General features: G+C 39.6%; 1 protein-coding gene and 1 long non-coding RNA gene across 2 annotated transcripts in view; one reads left to right on the top strand and one right to left on the bottom strand.

The window, feature by feature from the left end:
* Positions 1–1,824: 1,824 nt before the first annotated feature.
* The window catches only part of LOC309813836, a 28,841-nt gene continuing 4,333 nt past the window's right edge, over positions 1,825–26,332 (bottom strand). Inside the window, exons 2-3 of the long non-coding RNA XR_014295547.1 lie at positions 10,273–10,370; positions 1,825–1,895 (exon numbers count right to left, since the gene is read on the bottom strand). This is a non-coding gene — a long non-coding RNA (uncharacterized lncRNA). The remainder of the gene's footprint in view (positions 1,896–10,272; positions 10,371–26,332) is intronic.
* Positions 10,715–26,332, top strand: part of TAFA1 (TAFA chemokine like family member 1) — a 497,464-nt gene continuing 481,846 nt past the window's right edge. Inside the window, exons 1-2 of the mRNA XM_082638970.1 lie at positions 10,715–11,065; positions 11,188–11,260. Of these exons, the coding sequence (XP_082495096.1) occupies positions 11,258–11,260 (3 nt within the window). The 5' untranslated portion in view covers positions 10,715–11,065; positions 11,188–11,257. The remainder of the gene's footprint in view (positions 11,066–11,187; positions 11,261–26,332) is intronic.

Genomic DNA, 26,332 nt, shown 5'->3' with positions numbered 1-26,332 from the left:
AAATAGAGAACATTCATGTATAAAGAACCGATTTCTGTCTAAACTTAAGAGATTGCAGAACTTAAACATGATTCTATTTGAACACTTTGGACAGTTCAGAAGGAGGAATCAAAACAGCACAGAGGAGTGAGTTAGCCTACTGGGCTCTGGGGAACAACTGGTCTCTTAACTTTTCTACGAGCTCAGATAACTGAGTTCATTCAGCAAATCTCCACTGAAGTCCTGTTATGGCTACACTTTGTTCTAGGCACCTGGGGTATAAGGCTGGACATGTTAGCCGATGTCCTGCCTGAAACCGACTGCATTTACTTTTTATTGTGGCGGTAGACAAAACTCATAAACAAATTGATATGTAGTGTAATGTCAGGTGGTTAGCTGTAAGCTCTATGAGGGAAAATAAAGCAAGGTCAGGGGCAAAATGATAGGAGTGTGACCTAATTGCCCAGGTTTAACTTTCCTCACAAGGAACTTTACCTTATGATTTTTATTTGCAGGAGAATTTAAAGCAGCTTATAGAAATACGCAAGGCACAGAATAATTATATAAATATTCAAGGGAGTTAGGCATAAGGTTAGGGAAACAATTACATTCTGGGGTTAAGTTAGATCACAGAAATAGAGATCTTACAACCTGGTATAGGTGCTGCATGTGAGCCAGGAACTTGGCACAGAGGAATATTCAAGCAATCCTTAAGACTGTCTATCTTCAAAACATGAGTACTGCCAAGGGGTTCAGGAGAAGAACAGTTTGCTGAAATAGAGACCCAGAAAGTTTTTCTGTTGTGGATCAGAGAATATGTAGTAGGGTAGATGACTCTTTGATACCCTTGATGAAGGCCAGTGGTTCATCACTTAAGACCTGTTCAACAATAGTAATGAAAGGTCAAATTATCTCAGCATTGGTTGTTCATTTTCTCCTGGCCTTGTTTTTTATTTGTTTGTTTTTTGTGTGTTTGTGTGTGTGTGTATGTGTGTGTGTGCCTGTGTGTGTGCTGTGCAGAAATGTCTCAGACCCCTCTGAGAATTTAATGAAAGCTATGGATCCTTTCCCCAGATTATGTCTACCCATAACTGGGCACACGGTATCAGAGTGTCAAGGAGGTTCTGAAGCACAAGCAAAAATCCCAAGGTGTCCATTTCCCCCTTATTATAATATCATGAGAAAGAGAGAAACATAATCACTGCTGTAGGCTCTGATTTAAAAAAAAATTCACATGCAAATATTCTTTGGCCAGTTATTAATAGAATCATATGCTTTGAAAATTAAGACCTTCTGAGAAAAATTAAGGAACCAAGAAAGATACTGGCAGCTCTGACCGTATGTTAACAGGTTGGACAAGACAACTTTCATATTGCATCCAAGTCCATCGCCATTTATCTCTGCATTGTTTAGGTGTCTCCTTTTACTTTCTTTTTATTCACTTTTATATTTTAAAGCAACATGGGAAGAATTTCTGTGGCAGTGTGTATATCTGCTTGTCAGTGTCATTTCATATCCCAGGAAACTGAATTAACTAGGTAACTAATAGAATAGAGTTGAATACAGTTTAACCAAATCCCTCTAGTTGAGCCAGAATTGAAACTCAAATCACAAAAAGATCTATCATGAACAGCAAAGAAAATAATACCAATCTAGGAGGATAAATGTCTTAATTGCCAAGCATCACATTTTAACAGTTTGGTTTGGCATCATTACGAGGATTTCAAATTATAGTATCACCTACTGGGACTCATTCAGTCATGCCCACATTTACCCACGTGACCTGCTTAAAAAAATTAAATGAATCAGAATAAAAATGCTCATTGGAACATGATATAACTTTACCTATTATTTTTCAGTGGTGCCTTTTCCATTCTTTCTTGTTTTTCCATTTTATTCCCTGTGGTATTCAAAACCTGTATTGGAAGCCAAGAAAGCAGAGGGTGGGGGAGTTACTAGTTACCACAAAAGAGAAGTAAGGTCTCTGCATGGGGCCCGCAAGTCTTTGTCACTCAAGTGGTGCTATTGAGTTAAGGAACTGTAAAAGCCTGCTTCTGTTTTAAAGACCCACAATGGTAATACCCAGCAGGAGAGAAAAATACTTTTTTTTTTTAAGAACATAATTCCTTTTAGTGTGAATTTCTCTTCAGGTACACTTACATAAGCACTTGTTTTATATGAGTGGATCTTCTGATATACAGTAGGTGTGTTTCTTGACAATTCAATACCCCTGAGACATTTCTAACTTGAGTCCTGTTTTCCCAGAGAATTTGACTAGATGTTGAGAAAACTTTTTATTTGTGACTTGCTAGTGTGCTGGTATATTAATATTGGTATATTAAAATACTGTGACTATCCCCCTGATCATTAGTTTGCTTATCATTAAAAAATGGAATAAAAATTGTGCCTGTGGCATAAAGTTATGGTCAGGATTAAATGAATTGATACATGTAAGACACATGGAACACACATAGGCACATAGGCAGCATGCAGTGGAACTGGCAGTCATGATATGAGGATAACAGCTTTTCTCTTTTGATTAGCAAATTCATAGATTTCTCTTTATACCCCAATTCATTTCTAGCTGCTCTGAAGGATGGTATCCTATGTTTTTGGTGGGTCCCAATTTTGTTTACATAATTTAGCATCTATATATATTTGTAGTCTACCTGTAATTACACTTGCAAATTTGATCCTATGATTATGATGGCATCCTACCTCAAATGCCCCCAGGATCTCTCTGTTCTGCCTAAAGACTTTTCCTAAAGCCATGAACAGTTATTATATACAAGGTAATACCCACAGCAAATCTCAACTATTGGAGGCTAAGAGTCCACGTATAAATGTCTCAGACACTTTGGTTTTTGGTGGGAGCATTCTGAGACACATTCTACCTTGTTCTCAGATGGTCCCCCAGTAGGAATGAACCTAGCTGCTTACAACCATCACCAGTTCAATAATATAGCTTAATTGGCTTTTTCTTCTTTCATGCTTCCTGCTTCTGGGATCATCTCTCAGATAAATTCCCAAGGCTTTGTCTCAGGCTCTTTTGTGGAGGAATCCAACTTTAGATGCAGAACGTAGCCTGGATTTTCACTTTGGACCATCACAACTGTATTCTCCAAAATTAATGAAAATTCTTGCAGATATTTTTTTGTGTGATGTAATAGCAAGGAGACAAACTGAAAGAAAGCTAATTTTATTTATATAGAAAATCCATAAATCTATGTACCTTTTCTTAAAATTTTTATAGCCCTCCATGTATTAAATGAATTATCAGTAGATAAATACTTAGATATACTAAAGATGCTAACTTCTTTGTTCTATTAATCTTTCCATAAAAGAAACAATCCTATTTATAGTGGTAATTATGTCCTCACTTTTTAATTTTCTAGGTGTGAGTTTGGGGGCAGTGCTTGGGATTTATGACCAATGAGTAATTTCACTACAAAGCTGGAAATGAATGGAGTCTATGGGGGGAGATACATTGGAGGGAAGAAAAAGAAAATAAACTTTCATCCTGTGGCCATGTTGATTGACCAGTCAGCCCAACCATGACTTCTGCTTTTCACCCGTTAGCCAATGGAACTGACCAAGAAACAGAATATCTTGACTTAAGCCTGTACAGCTCAAATCTCAGTTGGTTAAGCCACCTCTGCAAAACCAGTTTGTATTGCCCTGTAGGCATTTTTACAGTATCCTGTGTCTATCTTTCTGACTGTCAGTCTATCTCTGGTTATTATAAATGCTTTATTTAACCTTTTCCTTGTAGGGGCATGCGTGAGATTAGTAGTTATTTTTTTAGAGAGAAAATTAATTAAGATAAGGGCTCAGGCTACCTGATCCTTCCCTTATGGAAACTTAGCATGCAACAATAACCCCTGAAGGGATAAATCTTATCCAATATGGCTTTCATCATGCAAACTAGTAACTTCTAGATTGGATTGAGCTCTAAGACATGTTGGTTTGGTCTGCACGGTGATGATGATGTTTTTAATTTGAATATCTTGTCATTTTAAAGATCAAGGTGGTGCCAACAAAAATGAATATTTTGAGCTTCTGAAATACTGGAAGCTTTAATAAACCCAGGTCTCCATTTCTACAATGCACACATAAGCTAGAGCAGAGTATCAGTGTCCTTCAGTCAGAGATCCCCATGGTCCTCTCATAGGTCACCATGGTCTCCTCATAGGTGGCCAGTTCTTGATCCTTGACTCTATTTTCTTGCTCCTCATCTGATTCACTCACTTATACTACCAGTCTAGCCCCCAGAAGATTTGAATTTAGATCTCAGTTTCAAAATCAGAAAGGACACAAAATAAAGTAACTTCCCTTTTTTAAAGCCAAAATAAATCTAGGATACAATGGTACAGTTTAAATCAGCTAATTCTAGAGCTTGCTGGGGCCTTTGAAATTTCATTCAAACTCCCTTAATTTACTGATATGGAAACTAGGAACAGAGAAGTTAATTTCTGCATTAGGGTCACACAGCTCATTGATATAGTATATCAGAACTAAAGTGGTCTAAATAACACTTTGAAGATGCTTCACTTTTTCCCTTGGTGTAGAAAGGTCATAGGCTATGTCTTTCTCCAGGATTTTGGGTATTTCAAAATTTACCTTTTTTTTTTTAAAGTCAAGTTATTTATAAAATACAAATTACAAAATTCAGAACTTTCAAACAGCCAAGAAATAAAGCCATTATGTTTTGAAGCTGTCTGTGTAGCTGTTATGAGTGTATCATTCAGATGATAGATCCACAGGAAGGTGAGAGCACACAGAAAGTGGAAAGAGAAAGTGTTAATAGAAATCAAATGCTTTAAAGAGGTTGGATGTATGATCCTCTTCTAAATATTACTTTTTTTGGTCATCATTAACCCTAGTATTTTGTTTCATTCTTCACATTGGAAATTTCTTCCACTGTAAGATTTCAGCTTTATATAAAAAGATAATAGGTATTCTAATCTATTTTAGGACCTACGTAAAGGTCACTCTGGGAATGATCTGAGAGCTTTAACAGACGTGAACACCGAAGTCCCCATTAGCTACTCAAACAAAAATTCTTAAAATTCAAAGAATTCTGAGTTGGTGTTAGGATGGAGTAAAGGGACCCTTTACTCTTTCAAAAGCAAAACAAAACAAAAAAAAACCCTCCAGCCGTGACCTACAGGGCCTAAGAATTTCCAGATGTGACACGTGTTTGGTTGCTAAACTGGCTGTGCATGGACATGAGTGGAGAGGAAGCTGGTGACATGCAGATGTCATATAGCTCCTATTAAATAAGTGCTGTTCTCCAAGAATGCCAGGCTTTCAAGGCCAGGGTAACTCAAATCTCTTATTTATATATTAGTTTTCTCTGAACTAACCCAAATGCTCCTCCCCCATCCAAAAAACACCCTGGGTCACACATAACACATACTGGTTCATAACTCCTTTTAAACAGGTGCTTCACATTATGTACTTTTTATTCCAGTTATCTTACAACTGGCCTCTCTGCTTCCACTGGTTCCCCCCTTAGAGTCTATTCCCCACCCAACAGGTACAACATCCTGCTAAAACAGAAGTCCTCCCGTGTCACTCCTCTGTTCTAACCCTCGAATAGCTTTTAGCTTACACAGAATAAGGATCTAAGTTGTTATGATGTCCTACAATAAGGGTTCTCAAAAAGTGGCCCCTGGACCAACAATATCAGCATCAGGAACTTGTTAGACATGCACATTCTCATACCCTACCCCAGATCTACTGAAACTCTAGGGATCCAGGGGTGGGCCCAGCAGTCTGTGTTTTAACAAGTCAGCCACGTAATTATGATGCTCAGCTAACGTTTGAGCACTAGACTCCATGGTCTTTAGATCTTGTTACATTTGGACTTGAATACTCTCCCTCTCCTAAGCCGACCGCAACCACTCTGGCCTCCTTGCAACCACACAAACATGCTAGGTCCACTCCTACTTCAGAGGCTTTGTACTTGCTGTTCCCTCTCCCCCCAGATAGCCATGTGGGTGGCTCCTGCACCAACTTCAGGTGTTTCATCAGATGCCATCCTCACAGTTGGGGCCTCCCTCCTGCCCACTATATTAGTCTCCTAGAGCCCCCATTACAAAGTACTAAACTAGATGACTTAAAACAACAGATATTTATTTTCTCTCCCAGGGTTCTGGAGGCTATAAGGCTAAGTTAAGGTGTCAGCAGGGCCACATGCCCTCTGAGACTCTGGATAGAATCCCTCTTTGCCTTTTCCTAGCTTCTGGTGATAGTCCGAAGTCCTCGAGTTCCTTGGCTTATGATTGCATCACTCCAGTCTCTGCCTCTCTAGTCACGTGGTGCTCTCCCTGTGTGTCTTTACACTATTTTCTAATCAAAGGACAATAGTCATATTGGACTAAGAGCCCACCCAACTCCACTATGACTTCTTTTCAACGAATTACGTCTGCATATATTCTGTTTATAAATAAGGTCACATTCTGAGGTACTGGTGGTTAGGACTTGAATGTAGCTCTTCGGAGGAGGAATACAATTAAATATTTAATGCCCACCCTATTTAACGTTGCATTCCACTGTCAGCAGTTCCTATCCCACTTCTATTCTTTGTTTTTCTTTTTTCTGTTTATCACCTCCTAAAACATCCTATGTTTTACTCTTAGTTTACTGACTGACTCCCTTCTCTGGAATTTAAGTTCCATAATGGCAAAGATGCTCATCCTTTTTGTTTTCATCCTCACAATACCCTCAGCTCTTATAACTACCTGGCACACAGTAGGAGCTCAATAAACCTATTCTGAATGAATGAAAATGATAGACCATTAGCAAGACCATTTCATTGTTAAGAAGTCTGGTTACCATAAAAACAATCTCTCTTTTGTTTTCATTCCCTGGAGGCTAGGGTATGCAGAGGGTAGTATGAAAGTACCCCCCCTGAGAAACTTTAAGTTCATTCTAAAACTAATGGTAAGCTTGTAGGTGGACTGGGCTTTCTATCAGGGAGAGAGACCCAAGGGAAGCGCTGGAGCTGGGGATCTTATTGGGTTAATAATGCAGAAACCAGGAACCTGGGAATGGGCTGATATCAGCAGCACAGTTGGTGAAAGCAGGACACAGAGTGAAAGGCTCCTACACTGGGGTCTCTTGTGCCTGGATCTTGAAGTCTCTGTTCATTCACTTACTCATTCATTAATTCATTCATTCATTGAACAAATTCTTGGATATCTAAGTGCCACATTCTGGGCTCCAAACTTGGGATATAAGACTAGGTCTCTGAACTTATGGAACTTGCACTATATGAGGGGATTAAATATAAGTGAGTGCATGGGTGCACCACAGCCAGCTTTTTCATGGGACAAGACCTGCTTGAAGTGTCTTTGTATTCACCCCAAAGAAAATCAATTTCCTTTCTTCCAGTCCAGGCACAAAATAATACAGGCATTTAGTGGCCAGGTGGGAATTCGCCAAAACAGAAGCCTGGATTGGACTGTCAAAGGTAAGGCTGCTGTTGGTCAGGCCTTGCTTCTAGACTCAGTGCTTAAGCACGCCCCTGGGTAATGGAATTAAAGAAGGAGCTGATTAGTGCGGTGGGTTAGCATGTGGGGCTATAAGCTTACATCCAAGTTTGCATTTCTGCTCAGCCAGGTATGAGCCATATAACTTTGGGAAAAGGTACCTAACCTATCTGAGGCTCCATTTTCTTATCTATAAAATGGCATTAATCTTTCCATGTCGTGAGATGGACACAGCTAAAGTATATAAGCATGTAGCTCAGTGGCTGGTCCAAGTCAGCACTCACTAATCTTATTCAAGGAAAACACAAATCCAGATGTAGCAGATTTAAGAATCTGTTGGATGTTTGTTTCTCTTCAGTGACATCATGGGATAAAAGAGATGTAGCCATGAAAACAAGATGAGCCAGAGATCTGCAAATGTGAAACACCTGCCCAAATCAAGAGGTGAACAATTGTGGCAGAAATGGCCCAGAAAATTACAACCTTCTCTTGTACTTGTGTTTTAGAAGAGTATCTAAATTTGACCAGGTATGAATTTAGGGTGACAAATTTAAGGCAGGTTTCATAAAACACGGCAGGGAAGTGACCCATAGTATGAAAACACAAGGTTTCATCCTGGTGTTGCTAAAATTAGGCAGAATGACTTTAGCCTCTCTCTTTAGAGGCTGTCTTACAAAAGACAGCAGTGAATTAAAACTGAACAGTAAAGTGCACTTTCACCATCTGTCTTGAGAGAAGTATGACCTGGGCCTTGCTGTCATTCAGGCTATTTGGGAAGGAAAACCATTTATAAATTTTTCCAGCCTCTGGTTGGGCACCCTGTACAGAGTTGGAACCAAACTATTACAAATGCCTCCTAAGGTTATTTCCTGGGCTTGCATTTCAATAGAAATACTTTGACAGTGAAGTTGAAGTCATTGATAATACAAATAACTTTATTAGACTGCTCTGATTAAAACACTGAAGGTAAGAAACTCTCTTCCATGCTCTCCTGTCCTGTTTCTCCTTCAGATTTTCCCCAACTGATCATTGAAATATGGCTAGGCTGTTGAGCTGATGTAAATGGTCATTAATTAACAACCATGGTCTTTGCGAACCCGATGCTTTTGAAAAACTACATCTGTAGCGAAAAGCAGGCTTGAAGCTGTGAGAATAATAGCATGTTTTTAAAAATTCTGCACCTGGGCAAACAAAATGTCCTTTTTTAGAGCAAGGATGTCATCGGTGTTTTCGAGACAGAGGCAGGGAAAAAGAAAAACCCAAGAAGCCGCCGTCCTCCTTTGCTAGAATCTCCAGCATGCTGTCAAGATATTAGTTTGCTGGCCCACTTCTGACTAAACATAAAGATCTTTTCTTCCAGGTAAGGCATTTGATATACATTTTTCTATTCTGGAAACGCGAGCTTTGGCCTTTTTAGGTCAGCTATATAGGTCTACATTATGGATGGCACCCAGTGCCTGCTTTTAGAAACTGATTGCTGTTCTGTCCTTGCTTGCTCTAGAGCAAGGAGATGTTCAATCCAAACAGGCATCTTTCTGCTAAATGACCTTTGCTCAGCCCTCTTCTCGTTATAACTTCACAACACGTCGGCAGCGTTGGATTAAACTAGGTTTAGCACCTATTCAGTAATTCCTTGAGCAGTAGGTTTTCTTATTTAAAGCACTACAGGAGAACTGTGCTTTGTTGCCAGTGCTAGGGGGATGGTTTTATGAGGAGACATAGTTTGACTTAGAATATTCCCACTTCCTTTAACAATGTGCTGTATTTTAATAGAGTTCCCATATATTATGCAAACGAAATGTTTTACAGACTTGTCACAGATGGCAGTTGGAAGTGACTATTGGACGATCACTCCATACCATCTTCTTCTTAAAAACGACGGGTTTGATTTGTCTCCCTGTGATCCCTAATTTGAGGCACATAAGCCATAGACGTAAGAAAAACTTCTGAAGAGTTATGCAGGGGTGGGAAAATACAAAGTTCTTTGAAGAGAGACTAGGAGAAAATATCTTCCTGTGTGTTTCCTGAAAGAAGAATTTTATGCCTCCACTAATAAGTATTAATTTTTTCTTTTTACTGTACATTATGCATTGTGCTGGGAGGAAGGTGAGTGGAGAGAAAGACCAACGTATCTGAGAGCTTTGGGGGCTATTTCCTACAGAGTTAAGCACTGCTCATTAGCAAAATTGTAGGTCAGATTTTCCCATCCTACTCATCTCTTTGAGGTCCTTCCAGACCAATTTTGGAGCATCCCCCAAACTGCATATTTTCTGGAATCCATTTTCTGCTTCAGGTGCCATTCACCTCTCCCTGTGCCAGCCGCTCATGGTCATCTGACCTCTATTTCATGAAAGCAGAGCCTTTCCCCCATTTTCATTTATTACTCCTGTTTCTAAATCAGGTCACCATTAACATTTCCATGGAGCTTAGCTTATTGATTGAATGAGCCACCCTTTGTTTTAGTGAATGCAATTTGGCGAAAAGAAATCCAGCTAAGCTAATTTGGTAGAAATGGGGATTGTTCATAGGACACAGAAAGTTCATAGAAATAGGGGACAGGAAATACTGTAAAGCCAGGGTCTGATGGGAAATGAAACTGGGGAGTGAATCTGGATCTGAACAGCTCTGGGAGCCTCAACAATCACAAAGGCCACAGACTTCATTCAAATGCTTTGTTATCATTATGCTTTGGCAGTCTTTCATGTGTCCTTAATGTTTTGCCCTGCTACCAACCCATCAATGTTTCACAGTCCCAAATCCAACTTCCTTGGAAGTGGATTGGTTGGCCTGAACTCACCTTTTCCCTTTATTTCCCTGGTCAGTGGTCAGCCTGTGGTTGATTCTTCCTTGAATTGGGTGTTCACTTCTGGTCCAATCAGATGAAATTGGATTGGGCTGTGTTGGGGGGAGAGTATGGAAGAAGAGTCACGCACACTTGGAGTATCAGAGGCTATGGCCAGAGACCGGTAGTTTGAGAGAGGGGTGTGGGTGTATCATCTAAGATAAGGTAGTCGCATTTGTCCCCAGGGACCTTTATAGAAAGGTTGAGTTTTGGGAAGATGCTAAGGATAGATATGGTAGTTTTCACTTATGTTGAAATTATATTGCATGAGCATTTCATATTTTGCCCAGAGTTTATTCCAGACAACAGTTAGAAAATAGGAGACTTACCTGTGTCCTCTCTGTGTGTGTCTGTGCGCTCATGTGCACGCATGTGCTCTACGCACACACATGCAGTAGGGACAGGAGAGGGTTAGTATAAACTTCTCGTGCCAGAGGAGACCTTACAGATCCTTGGGCTCAACCCACACATTTCACAGATGAAGAAATCCAGACTCATAAAGTTTATGTGACTAGCTTACGGGCATACAGCTATTAAGTGGCAGAAAAGAGACTCAGTTATCTTGATTCCTCATCCAATGAGCTTTATAACCCAGCTCTATTATATTTTTGTCTCCAGAAAAAAGTCTTTGTTAATTGAAACAGGACCAAACGTATACTATGCTTTGTCGTCACATGGTTTGCTTATTACCTTTCAAGTCCTAGCGCAAAGCTCCCCACTCCAAAGGGCCACCTGGACACTGCCTCAGGTGGGTCCCACTCCTTGTCCCTTGGTTTTCTATTACATTATTATTTGCATAGCTTTATATCACTTAGTCCGCTCTTTAATCACCTTATTTATTTTTCTCATTTTCCTCCTTCGCTAAAATAGGAGATTCCAGGAAAGTAAAGGTTGTTTCTCTTCACGTCTGTATCCTCAGCTCTGTGATCATGCTCAGCACATGGTAAGCACATATCCATAATTAATCAGACCTTTGTGAATTTAATAAATATAAATATTAAAATATCAATAATAAACCTTTTGGGAGGAGTGCATAGACTCTTTTCTGGTCATACCTACTTCTTAATTATTGAGGTCACGCAAAGTTTTATGTTGCTGTGGTATTAAATTTCTCTAAAGGTCTCTACATATTTTTGGATACTGTGTCACAATTTTAGGCTATAACAAAACCTGGAACTCACAGCAAAGGGAACAAGCAACTTCTGATTCAGATGTGGCTTTACCTCTGTGGGTGTATTCTATATAAACTGTGAGTGCGTTCATGACAGAGCGTAACTTGGCTTAGAGATGCTGCACCCCAAATATCCTTTTTGTTTGTGAATGTTCCTGTGACTCTCTGACGATAAGAACTGTTCATTCTTATTTCTGGCTCTTGGCAGCCTACAGATGCTTCCTGTTAGTGCTCCTGGCAGGTTCCTGGTGGGGCCTGTTGTTTATTGCCCTATCTATCAAGTCCTATTTATTTTTAAAATAAACTTTAAGTATACTGTAAAATCCCTTCACAAACAGATTTTTCCTCCTCTTTCCCACTTGACAAGCCTCTAAAAGAAATAGTAACTCTGTCTCACATATATTTGAACCTGAACGTTTTAGGAAAGAATTTTACTTAAAGTACCCAAGAACAGGGATGGTCTCAGCCTAAAATCTCCCTTGCAACTATTAATTCTCTTTCCCTCAACCTCTCCTTCTCTCTTTCTCTTTCACTCCCTTCTTTTTTATTGTATTATCTCATTCCTGTTTCCATACTGCCCTCTCCTCCCCGTAATCATCCCACCCCAGGTCAAATTCTCTGGTTGAACTGCCATCTATATCTTTCTTAAATACTGCTTACATAATGTAAATGTCTTTATAAAAAAGTTTAAAGGATTTGCTTTTTGCAAGCTCATCAAGTCTAAACATTTTACATCTCTTTCTTGGTCCTCAATCATGTAAACCTACTATTCCTTTCATCAGTAAACTCTACTATTTTCCAACACAAAGGTGATGAGAAAGGACATTGACGTGGTACAACATAAAAGAGCTTGGAATTTAGCATCATACTGACTCGGGCTTAATTCAAACACTACTACTTATTAACTCTGTCTTTGACGAAGTCTCCTAACTTCTCTTATATTTCCTCATTGGAAAGGTTATTACCCAGTTTTTTTTTTTTTGTTTTTTTTTTTTGCGGTACGCAGGGCTCTCACCGTTGTGGCCTCTCCCGTTGCGGAACACAGGCTCTGGACGTGCAGGCTCAGCGGACATGGCTCACGGGCCCAGCCACTCCGCGGCATGTGGGATCTTCCCAGACTGGGGCACGAACCTGTGTCCCCTGCATTGGCAGGTGGACTTTCAACCACTGTGCCACCAGGGAAGCCCTTTACCCAGTATTTATTTGGGTAGTACTTTTTGGTAGTACTTTTCAATTTAGGCATGGTTATATGACTTGTTTTTGCTAATGCAACCTGAGTGGAAGTTCTGTGTTTCAGTTGTGCATAGAAGTTTTTTAGAGGCAGCGTGTGATTTGCTGTGGTCCCTTCCCTCAGTGAAGCAAATATGGATGCATGTGTTGAGAAGGAACCTCCATTATCCTGTGGTCTTGGCTGTTAACAGTAAGCAGAGCCTTCTACTGATCCACCATGGATATGTAGCAAGAGATATTGGGGTCACTTGTTACTGCAGCAAGTCTTGTCCTATCCTAACTGACACATTTACTTTGCAAGATTGTTTGGAGGATGAGTGAAAATATCTAATATCTAATATGTAAAGCATCAACATAATATGCAATCAGTAAATGGTAGATGCCTTCATCAGTAGTCTAATTATCATCTTTGTTACCATTGTTTCTTTGTTAGATGCTGTGTGTTCTTTTTATTCCATATTTTGTTTTTTCTCATTATCTTATTGCTATAAATATGTGTTTATATTTCTGGCCCTTCAATAAATTATAAGATCTTTGAAAAGGACAAGATACCTCATATGTCCTCATTCAGGCATTCTCAGTTAGGTTTGGTATCTATTCCAGCTAAACGCTACCATAGTAGCATACAAGCATTTATAGACAGTACATTAACAAACGGGTGTATTTGTGTTCCAGTAAACTTAATTTACAAGAACAGGAGGCAGACCATAGTTTGCTGACCCCTGATTTAGACTCTCTTATCCCCTCTTTCTCCTTTTCTGTCTTTCAGTTTTAGTTTGTCTCTTTCTTTTCTAGGTGTGACTGTGCTTGCTGCTGCCAGAGGCAGAATTTTTCTAATGGCAGATAAAAACAGTCACCAGTAGCCCCAAGTCTACGTTATAAAGGGAGCAAATCCCTTTCTCCCAGTTTTCTTCTTGGATAATATACCACACTTGGACCAATTTCTGCTGGCAGGACATGGGAATTCCTGATTAGTCAGGCCTGAGTCATGTGACTACCTCTGTGATCACAGAATAGTTGAGGCACTGTGATTGATGTACCCTTTGGGACCACCTGGGTTAGGGATGGAAGAAAGAGGGATGTTTGGTAGGAATAATAGGATGCTCATTATAAGCCTCATTTCTCCTACCTATGCAGAGAAGCAGGAAAGAACCTAGTTCAAAGGGCCATCCCTAACAATTCTTCGTTGTATAGTGGACTTATTATTTTATAGCCAGTCTCACTGGTCATTCCTCAAAGACCTCCTGTGGGGCCTAGAAACAGAAGCATTGGCTGAGATTTTGGATAGATTGTATGTGAGAAGCAGGAAAGCGAGCAACAAAAGAAGACTCTTAAGCTTCTACCTTAAGCGCTTGGGTGAGTAGAGGTGCCCTGTATTCAGATGATTAAAAATCATTTCCCGGGCTTCCCTGGTGGCGCAGTGGTTGAGAGTCCATCTGCAGATGCAGGGGACACAGGTTCGTGCCCCGGTCCAGGAAGATCCCACATGCCGCGGAGCGGCTGGGCCCGTGAGCCATGGCCGCTGAGCCTGCGCGTCCAGAGCCTGTGCTTTGCAACGGGAGAGGCCACAACAGTGAGAGGCCCATGTACCTCAAAAAAAAAAAAAAATCATTTCCCAAACTGCGAAGGGGAAACAGCAACATGCATAATCCCCAATTGGCTTCTAAGTATTTTTCTAATGATCTGAGAAAACTCACAAATCTTTATGCAAGGTAATAAAGCAATATGATGGTATATGACTCAGGACTCTCTGGAAGCTATCTAAATCCCTCTCGGCCATATGGGGAACACCTGAAAATTCCTAATATGAAATGCCATAATAAGGGAAAAGACTTATTCTTGTTATTCCTGGGCACATGAGTTTTACCTAAAGGGCATTACTGGCTACCATGGATATGTTGGACACTCAAAATCTGAGTCAGTTTGAGATACCAGTACTTCCTCTATTTTTACTTGGCTCAGAAAATTTAATGAAATTATACAAATCCCTGAAATCTAATATTTTTATGTGATAAGATTGTGTAAGAGGAGGGGGTGGAAGAAAAGTTTGGAAAATGTGGTGACAGATGGTAAGTGGGCTCAGGCACATAGCATTCCTATATATAGGGGAGGGGACAATCTGGTTAATCAAGGGGTGGGGGAAGCATTTTTAAATTTAGATTCAAGTATTTTATATATTCAGCAACATCATTTACTGAAGCAGCCTAGCTGGATAGGACTTAAAAATTTTTTTTTGGTTGGGGTGGCTTGTGTGATATATATTTTCAACAGTTTTGCATATTCTTTCATGACGTCTGCATTTGAAAAGCAAATGGTCTGTATAGGCTTTGAGTATGTCTTTTGAGAGAGGGCTGGGAATATGTATTTCTAGAGAGTTCCTTCCAAGGAGATTTAATGACATCTTAAAAATTAGGGTCATCACAGCTAATTTAGCAACATTTGAAAATTAAAGTGAATGTTTTCAATGAAGACTTTATTCTTCAGTAGAACGAACAATGGTCTGGAAATGAGGACACCTGATCCAGGCCCAAGTCTATGTAACATTAAGGCCAGGTAGATTGTGCTACCTTGCATGAGTCATTTCAGCTGTTTGGGTCTTAATCTTCTCATTTTTAAAATGAAAGTTTTGGTTAAATAATCTTTGGGATATTTTTAGTTTTATATTTCCATTGTTGTAGGCTGTCTCTTAATGCTCCATTAATTCGGATGCTTTTGGTTGCAAGTAATGGAAAGCCACACTCAAACTGCCTTAAACTATTACAGGGCAAGTCTAACACTGAGTGGACTTTAGAGCTTGTTTGATTCATCAAAGGACATTTTTCCACACTTGTTCACTCTACTTTTCGTGGTATCAGTCTCATGTTAGAGTTGGTGCCTCTTCAGAATCTCCAAATGCTTGTTAATGACTCTTAGTCAATGACCTGCTTCCTTGTTCAGGTCTGGAAGAAAAGAAAAAAAAAAATCACTTCCTAAAGCTGTCTTGGATGAATTAAAAAGTGTCTTTCCAAGAGATCTCTGGAAACCTGTCCTTGCATATTACTGGCACAAACTGAGTTTTGTGCTCATCCCTGATTATGGCCAGGGGATGGGACTACCCTGAGCCACAGGAAAGCCTCCTAGAACCAGCAGTTAGCTCAGTACGGGGGGTTGTGGCTAAATGATAGAAAATCAGGGAGAGGGGATGTATGTAAAGGGAGCAATCATGATGTTTACTAACCATTGCTTGGAACACCTAAGGTTCACATCATTTATGCAGTTAAATATGAGGTAGGAAAAAACCTCAAATTAATGAAATAGAGTTCTTATATGGTAAATATTATCATATCAAGCACATAGTAAGCTTTCAATAAAGATGCATACACTGGGCTAACCTTCAATCTGTTAAACACGGAGAATGTGCCTCTTAGTTGGCAACTAATTAACAAGAGATCGCAGGTATTTGTGGGGTTGCCACAGTGACCAGAGACTTAACTGCAGTAAGTTTTTGTTTTAGTCAGTGGTTTTCAAACTTGGCTGCACGTTGGAACCGTGCAGGGAGCTTTGAGAAACACTGTTGCCTGAGTTCCACCTCCAGAGATCCTGTTTTGAGTGATCTGAGGTAGGGTCTGGGGCATTTAGAGTTTTAAAATCTCCCCAAGTTATTGTAATCCAGTCAAGACTGAGGGCTTCTGGTTTAGGGAATCCAAGTATGGGTGTGCTCAAGTACTTTGTCCTACCTGCTTCAGTCATGTCCAACGTTTACCCTTGAACTCCTTTTTATAATTCTCTTCTCCTCTACTCTAAACTGGCAACTGCTGTATTCTCCTCTCTAAGCTCAGAGATACCACATGCTCATCATTACACTATGAATGTGAGGGTGGAAACTAAGAGTGGGAAAAGCCTACTTTCAATATGGTGTAATAGGAGAAAGGGACAAAAGGGTGGATGAGAAAAAACAAGAAGCAATGCAAAAAGCCTTTCTCTCTGGCACTGGGATGTGGTTGGAGATGCACATTTAGGCGTTCTCAGACTCAGATTCCCACACAAACACCCATACGTGTACAGACACATCATCTGAAATTCTTCCCAGCCTCCTCCCTGCTCAGCCCACTGCCAACCGCTTGCTTAGAATATTGCTGCAAATTCATAAAACACCTAAAACATGAATAAGTGAGAAATGGCTGTGTTTATTCATTCACTGACACATTCATTTATTCATCTAGTCTATAAATACTGATTGAGCACCTACTATGTGCCAGGTACATTGTCAGATGGGGAGTGAACAGTGATGAATAAAACAGGAGTTTAGAGCCTGTACAAAGGCCCTGAATCTAGATAGTATTTGGAGTATGTGAGATGGGGCAATGATTATCTTGTGAACCAGTTCTTGAGTTATGTTCTCTGTACTTGGTTTGTTGCATGAATGCTTGCTGAATGAATGAATACCTGAATGCATTACTGAGAGAAGATCAGAGTGACTGGAGCATGGTGAATGTGGGAGTGGGTAGGGAGGAATGGAATGATATTTAGATTGAAAATATGGGCAGACATTGGTTGTGTTGGGTCTTGTGGTCTGTGGTTTTTATTTACTTAAAAATTCTTTTTATTAATTAATTAATTTATTTTTAGCTGCATTGGATCTTCATTGCTGCACGTGGGCTTTCTCTAGTTGTGACAAGTGGGGGCTAGTCTTCATTGCGGTGCATGGGCTTCTCATTGCAGTGGCTTCTCTTGTTGAGGAGCACGGGCTCTAGGTGCACAGGCTTCAATTGTTGTGGCTCACAGGCTCTAGAGCGCAGGCTCTGTAGTTGTGGCACACAGGCTTAGTTGCTCCATGGCACGTGGGATCTGCCCAGACCAGGGCTCGAACCCGTGTCCCCTGCATCGGCAGGCGGATTCTTAACCACTGCTCCACCAGGGAAGCCCTGGTCTGTGGTTTTTAAACCACATTATATTCTGTGCATTGGAAAACCATAGCATGTTTTCAAAAAGGGAATGATAAGGTCAGGGAAAGTCTCTCCGAGGCCAGAGGGATATGAAGAGAAAAGAAAAGAAAACAGACAAATATGGTACCGAGCAGTAGATGCTGTAGCAAATGTGGTTGGCACCGAATCTTACAGAGGTGGAGGGGAGGGGTGTCCACCGTAGACTTGGGAGGCCAAGAAAAACTCCATGGAGAACAGTGCACCAGAACCAAATCTAGAAAAGTAGGTCAATTTGGGAGAAGGAAGGGGAATAGGAAAGGTAAGGGGAGCAAGAATGTTTCAAATTTAAAAAGTTGAGATTGCAAAGGCATAAGAAAACATCTTAAAACTTAGAGCTAAATCTTAGTTAGAGCCTAGATATCAAATTTAATTTTAAAAGTTTATAGAGATTTGTAATATGCCAGACATTCTGATATGCATCTTAATGATAATCCTTTGAATCAGTGAGGCAACTCAGGGAAAATTACTTAAGTAGGACTGGGCAGTTCGTAAATGGTGTTGCTGAAAGAAGGACCCAAGCTGTCTGACTGCAGAGCCCATTCTCTTAGCCCTTCTATTATACTGCCTCACTGACCAAGTGAAAACATAAAGAAATCAAAGGAGGGAGGCCCAAGGAGATATGGATTAAAAGGTACGTATTTCTATTTTTCAGTTTTTTTTCTTTTTCTGGAAATTATCTCTTTCCCACAATTAAAATTCAAACCAGATAAACGAGAATAGATAATGAGCCACATTAATAATAAGACAAAGACCAGAAGAGAAATTTACTTGAAGGCAGATCAGGTACAAACCTAGAGTGTCAAGAAGAGTTCATAGGATTTAAGCCCACAGTAGGCAAAGGGGATTTATGTTTTTCTGTTGTAGTTAACCATTGGTGTCTATAGGATCCTATAGAGAAAAGAAAAATATTCTTGTTGTTAATTCTCTGTCTTGCGTAGAAGGAAGTTTCCTGCCACAAAAGTAAGATTAACCACAATTTACAAGCAACAGAGGGATGAGGAATGTTTAGAAAAGGAAAAGTACTTTAGGTTGGTTATGTAGATTAAGGTCACCATTAGAGGAATAGTTATTGACATGGGAAAATGTGATATTTTCAGAGAAGAAAAAGCAGATTATAAAACGTGTGTGTGTGTGTGTATATATATATATATATATATATATACACACACAGAGAGAGAGAGAGAGAGAGAGAGAGAGAGTGAGTGAGAGAGAGAGAGAGAGAAGCAACCAAACCAACCAGGCATTTTTAGAAAGTGAAAGGAGAATGTGCACTTAAATACGAATACTGGTGACTTTCATGTGACAGACTCTAGATGAGTTTAAAATTTTTCTATTCAGATCTTAAGTTTACTACCTTTCAAAAATACTAATATATTACTTTATAAATAGAAAAAAGTTATAAAAATGGCAAAGTACTTTAGTCCTAAAAGGACATATGAAAACATTACTAACTTTTGTCCACACTGTGATTGTCTTTAATATTCATCCTTTCTTCCTCATTATTGTCTTAATTTTCATTTAAGTATCAAACCTCCCTCACTCCATTCATCTCTTTTGGAGGAAGCTGATTTCTCTCTTGATTTGGGTCTGGGGCTTATGGTGCAGCTCAAAGTCCAACAATGTGACCTTTTCCCCCTGGCCAAGGTAACTGGCTCAAGGAAGGGCAAGTGACCCAAGTCAAGCTAAGGAGCCGTGAGAAGTGGTTTGCTGGAGGAAGCTAAGAAAGACTCTTCCTTGTTCATCTGAGAGAGCTTCTCGAAACAATCCTTTCTGTTGCCATTATATGGATGAAGAAGCTCATAGCCCAGACAGCTGTTGGCAGCTATGTTTCATCCATGGTGGGGAGCCTGCCTTAGAATGATACCTTGAAGGGCAGAGAGAGAGTTGAAAATGAGCTAGATCCTTGATAGTTTAGTGGATTTACTGGGTCAAACCCACCTGGAGGTGAGCCCCACCTGTGAACTGTCCACCTGCAAGAAGCCATACATCCTCTTTATTATTTACTGCAGTTTGCATTGTTTTCATTTGTTTATTTTTTTTTCTATTACTTGTAACCAAGCCCATTCTACCTTCTTCTATGATATCCTAGTTTTGGAAGGTTACTGTCAGGTGATTCAAACTTTTCTTCTAGCTTACTGAAAATTATTTGATGTCACAGGTTTTATTTTCCATAACCTAGCTGGTATATTTTAGAGCTGTGCTGTTCAGTAAAGTATCCACTAGCCATATGAGGCTATTTAAGTTTAAATTAGTTAAAATGAAATAAAATTAAAAATTAAAAAGTTCATTTCCTTGGTTGCACTAGCCACATTTCAAGTGCTTGATAGCCACATGTGGATAGTGGCTACCATCTTGGCCAGCACAGATACAGAACATTTCTAGTATTGCAGAAAGTTCTACTGGATAGTGCTGTGAGAGAGAGAGAAAGAGAGAGAAGATCAGATGAGGAGACTTGCATTCTAACATGACCCACACAAGTGAACTCAGTGTATTCCCTCAGGTAAGCTTCTTCCCGTTATTAGGTCTTTTTATTTCCTCTAGAACAGAGAGGCTGGACTAGGAGGCTTTTGGGGGGGATTTCTTCTAGGTTCAGTATAATGAAGTTCTAAGTGCTTTCTTTTTATTTTTAACATTTGTAGACTTTTCTTTATGCTCCAGGGATCAGCTGTGAGTTCTACCATCAGATCATATTTGGATATCAAATACTAAGAACCAGGGCTGAAAATTCAGGACAGTTTCATTTTTTTTCTTCTAGCAAAAAAAAAAAAAAAAAAAAAGAATCCAACACAGATTTAGTGGCAGGTAGCTAAGGGTTTAAACAATATATGGGCCAATTTCCTTTACTTAGTGCCATAACAATAGACTCACACAGAGCAAGGGAGTCATCCTTAATACGTATGGCCACTTCATACGTGTGTGCTACCAAAAAGAATGAATAAAGGCTATTGGGGAGGGTACAAAATCTACTTATTTCTAGAAAAACAGTTTGCTGTGCATGCCATCTTGATAGTGGCCTTATATTTTACTTTTGATTGATTGATTATTATTTATTTATGATGCCAACATTTGAGTGCCTACTATATGTCAGGTAGTATATCTACGCTCGATTCTGAAGATATAGTACTGAGCAAGGTGCCTTCTCTCATGGTGATTCTGATAAAGAGGTAAACCAGATATCATAAATAATTCCAGAAATAGTTATTTACAATGGTAGTTAACCTATAGAGATGATATCCTGAGGGCTATGAGAGCATAACCACAATGAGTTGATCTGGTTTGGAGCATTCCAGAAGACAACTGGGGGAAAGTTTCCCTATCCTACTCAAGGACCCAAGAGAGGAGTATAGTAGGAGCCGAGAGTGAGAGTGTTTGTAAAAGATGAGCCTAGAGAAGTAGAAAGGGGCCAACTCATGCAGAGCCCTGTCAACCATGGTCATGAACTTGGGCTTTATTTTAAGCTCAGTGAAAAACCATTGAAAGATTTTCAAATAACAAGAGTGGCATGATCAACACGCACCTCAAACACATGCCCCAAACACATGCCCTCCGGCTGCAGAGTGGGGAAGAGATGGGTGGGAGGTACGCATTTGAAGGCAAGTGGACTAGTTAGGAAAGTATTACCATAGTTCAGGTGAAAGATGGTGGTAACTTGGGTGAAGATGTTTGAGTGGAGAGGGAGAGAATAGAGAGGTTTAAGACATAGACTGGAAGTCAAATTGATAGGAAGTGACGTTGAAAGTGGGAGTTTATGGAGAGGGAGATGGCCGTCTTCATTTCTGGCTGAACCATTGAGAGGGTGAAGGGCCATTTCTTAGATCAGAGTAGTTATGGGGGATAGCGATTATGAATCCGGCTATGAATCTGAGAGTTCTATGAACCATAGAAATCATGTTATTGTTTTTATTATTATCATCAAAGCAGTCATTTTCATGACCTTTATGTGCTTATAAAATATGTTCATATTCTCGTAATGAAGAGACCACTTGGTCTCTAAAAGGACAGTTCATTTATTACTTTGATTAGTGCAATGGAGGTGAAGCTGTTTGTGGTTTCAACTTTCTTTCCGTTCTAAAAGCAGAATAAGGAGATGAGATGTGAAAGAACAAAAGAAATGACCTTATTCTTTCTTTCTCTGCTGCCTGGAAGACAGACAAGATAAGCAATGAGGAATTGTAATTGATAAAGTGATTGTAGAGATAGGCTGCTGGAGGTGGAAAATGAAACTCCGACACGAAGGTTATCTTTTCTTCCAGCCTAAGAGAAATCTTGCCTTCCATTTCCCTTTTCTTACAGTTACGGAAAATTCTGCATTATGTATCCAGATCCAAATTACAGAACTGAGAATCACCAGTTTTATAGAAAATGATTCAGCCTCTGCTCATTCTCTGTTACCATTAATTTTTATTCCTTCTGGAGCGGTTGTTTGGCTTTTTTCGGTTTGTGTGCTTTTGTTTGGTTTTTTACCTTATGGATGCTGTAAATTTTTAAGAAATAATTTTTCTCTTCTTCACTTCTACTGCTAGGAAGCTTAGAGTGAAAATAGTGCTTCCTTTGTAGCACTGATGCTTTGCATTTCACGTTCAAACTTCACATCAGGCTCATCTTACTTTGCTTACTTGGTCTTTTATCTTTATCATGTAAAATTTTTTATTTCTTGCCAATATTGCTTGCCTAGAATTTGGTTGCTTAAAGCTTAGGCTCTGAAAATCAAATGTGAGTTTGCATCAAAGTTTTTCAACCTTACTAGAGGTGTGGCATTAGTTCAATCACTTGACTTCTCTGAAATTTGTATTTTCACCCATAAAATAAAGATCATTGTAATACAGACCTATTAGCATTTTTGTGAGAATTAAATGAGACACAGCATGTGAACGCTTAACCAGGGCTTGGCACATAGAGTCTCCCCTGCCGAAAAAAAAAAGGGTACTAATACAATACTATCATCATCATCATCATTACTATAAGATCATCAGTCACCATCAATATTATATATTATTTGAACTCCCATTCTGTTGTTGTACTTCACCTGCTTTCTCTTCATTGTCCTTTTCCTCATCTTAGTTTAAATGTATTTTGAAAAAATGCAAGGTACAGAATAGAGTAGTAAATAAGAGAAGTATATAAACTTTATTTAGGCCCCAAAGTAAGACTGACAAGCTAGGGGTGTTGCTGTGTATCTGGTATGGGGCACATACTAGGACACCAGGGTAGACAGGAAAATTTTAAGTGAGTTTCAGAAAAAGAGTGATGTAACACAAATGATTTATGCAATTGGATTATGGGAGAAAGATAGGGTAACATTATTACTTAGCCAAGGGAAAAGGAATATTGTCTTCTCATGATCAGGGACTGAAAATAGACATTGTCAGCCAACTGATAGGTAGCCCCAGTGACTACAGAAAAGAGAAATTGGGCTTCAAAGTTACAGAAGGCATATAGATTAGAGATAATGGCAATGATCCTCTCATCCATGCCTTCATTTCCATTAGCCATTAAAATGGAAAAAGAAAAAACATCAGCATTGTGATATCACAGCCAAAATGCGTTATTTCAAGAAATACTTAGAACTGTTTTAAATGGCATACATCTAAACCACTTTCATTTGCATTGGACCAAAACTTGGCATCTTTCTCAGCCCAGATGTAATTTATTTAAATTCCTTTAGTTGTTTTTCAATTTAGAAATATGCATAGACATAAAATCTTGCATGTCTCAAATTTGTTTTCCCTGCACATTTGTGAATTCAAATTAGCCAAATTATTAAGTGGATTGTTCTTAAACTAAAGTAAGGATGGCTTTTATTTCTAATGCCGAGAAATGAAAAGTGTGGTCATCAGGGGAATGAGGGATTTTCTGGTGGTACTTTGGGCCTGGATCTAGGATTTTACCCCTTCAGTGGGTTCCCCAGTTAACTTAATAACATGTAGTATACATGAGTTTTTCGTATTTTGAAGCTTTTGTAATCATTTGAAGAGACGCAGGGTGGAGTCCTATTCCACAGGATATAGTTTTCCACCAGGAAATCCCCTTTGGACATTTCTGTTCTCAGTTCTCTTCTTCTGAGCCTCTAGAGAGCCTCTGCATCTCTCTCTCTCTCTCTCTCTCTCTCTCTCTCTCTCTATCTCTCTATCTCTCTCTGTGCTTCTCTGCCCCTCACCATTTTTTCCTCCCTCCAGGTTTCTGCCCTATTGCATCCTCTATCTGCCATTCCTCCCTCCCCCGCCTTTTATTATGTAGGACAATATGCTGAACATTCTTGGCTATTTAAGCATTCTGAGTGTTTTATCTTTCACCCCCAATTATTTTCATTGGGCCTTTCTTCTGAGTAAATGTGGGTTTCTCCATGGGAAGAAGTTCTGGTAAATAGGATTTTCTCTCTTTTTTACATAAACAAATGTACATATACATAGATGCTGTATTTGAAGTGTATATATTTAGGAGTTTGGCCCAACTGAGTAGGTATCTTGAATTCATGTAACTGGAAGGACTAAAACAATTGTGCTGTAGTCCATTGCCTTTTGTATTGTGCTTGTATAACCAAAGGATTGAGCAGGGCATGGCTGTGGGCACGTAACTGATCAGTTTATAACTCCTGGCTTACAAGAACCTGAAGGGATTCTAGCTGCAATCATCAATGCTCTGGATTTATCACTGCTCTGATCAAAACTCTCCACTGGATTTCCGTAGCAGGGGGCTCTGTGGAGGCAGGAACTGGGTCTGATGTGTACACTGCTGTCTCCTCAGAGCGTAGGGCAGTGTATGGAACATAAAAATCCAATTAATACATGATCAATACAGGTTAAAGTCTTCATCAGTCAGGATAGACTAGGTTATAGTGCAAATACAGATAGCCCCCAAATCTCAACTGCCTAAAGAACAGAATATTTCTTACTTATTATCTACATCTATTGTGGGTGGGTAGGGGAAGGGGATGCCTCTGCTCTTTGCAGTCTCTCAAGAATCCAGGCAGATAGTGTAACTAGTCCCTGTTCCAGAGGCAAAGAGAGATCTAGAGGGTGTTGCTTCAACAATTAAATGCTCCAGCCTCAAAGAGATACCATCAGTTTTGTTGACACCTCATTGGCCAGAACATTATGGCCCACTAAACAGTAAAGTGATCAAGTGATGGAGTCCTACCATGGTCAAAGGTGCAAAAGCCTAACTTCTTTGAAAGGTGTGAGAGTAATTTTGCTTTGAGATGGAAGAATGGACTAAATTGCCTTAAATGTCAATATCCGTTGATGCTTATATTATTAGGGAAAATGATCATTGGCTGCAATACAATGGGCAAGGTATTTGGAAGAGAAAATGGAACTAGGTTGATATTCTTGTTCCATCACATACATGTATAGAAGCCACTTTAAAATGTAAGGGAGGGCTTTCCTGGTGGCGCAGTGGTTGAGAGTCCGCCTGCCGATTCAGGGGACACGGGTTCGTGCCCCAGTCCAGGAAGATCCCACATGCCGCGGATTGGCTGGGCCCGTGAGCCATGGCCGCTGAGCCTGCGCGTCCGGAGCCTGTGCTCCTCAACGGGAGAGGCCACAACGGTGAGAGGCCCACATACTGCAAAAAAAAAAAAAAAAAAAAAAGTAAGGGAAAATCTTTATTCCAGTCGTTTAAAAAAAAAATCTAACAGTGCCCGAGTGCCTTGAACATAATCCATGAGTATGTGTTTCAAGTTTATTAAATTGAATTGTAGATAAGAAACTATGTTGAGCCTTAGTTTAATCCCTAGAAATGAAAAATATAATGTACCATTTTCAAATGGTAGCCTTTTTTAGCAAATGTGAAGTTCCTTTTACCTTTAATGCATTAGCATAATAGAAACCAACCAACCAAACAAACAAACAAACAAAGACATGGGGTAAGTACTACCTTCCACATTTCTATATTTCAAATGCCTGGAATGTACTCAGTATATAAGTCTTGAATGAATGTATAATAATTTTTTGAGTCTGTCTTAATGGTAAAGAAATGAGAAAATATAATGGTTAATTTTGAAGGGTTGTTTTTTCCATGAAGTGTTTAATCCTAGTGTTTAGGAGGTGGGCTCTTGACCCAGATCACTGGGGTTTGAAATCTGCTCTATCACTTAGTAGCTATAATACCTTGAGCAAGTTTCCTAATCTCCCTATTCACCCTCTGGTTCCCCATCCATGAAATGAAGACAATAATCATTTCACCTATCTTATGGGGTGGTAAAAAGGATTAAATTACACCTTATAAGCAACATACTATAGAGTAGTGCCAGCACATGGTGAAGGTTCAATAAACCTTACCTGCTGCTACTGTAGTTATTATCATTTTTGTCTTGATATTGAACAGTCGGTGTGAGCTTTCTATATATACTCACCAGCTCAACAATAATGAACGACAGAAATGAAACACGCTACACCATCTAGAACTTTGGCACGACTTATTCTGACTCTAAGATTTGTATTTACTGTTATCTTGAACTTTGTTTAATGATGAGCTTTAATAAATGGTTGTTAGGGTCCAAAGAGCTATTCTGTGTGTATTGTGCAACTGTGCAGGACCAGTGGGGAAGACTGATGCGTCTGAAGGGTCTCTCATTCTCTCACTCTGTGTAACAGGAGAGGAGAGAATGGCTTCTAAAGACGCACTGCAGCATCAAACCTTCCTTATAATG

This window comes from Mesoplodon mirus, assembly GCF_964341445.2.
Source record: "Mesoplodon mirus genome assembly, chromosome: 12".
NCBI lineage: Eukaryota > Metazoa > Chordata > Mammalia > Artiodactyla > Ziphiidae > Mesoplodon > Mesoplodon mirus.
Note: the sequence above shows the minus strand (reverse complement) of the source record. Positions and strands in the feature narration are given on the sequence as shown.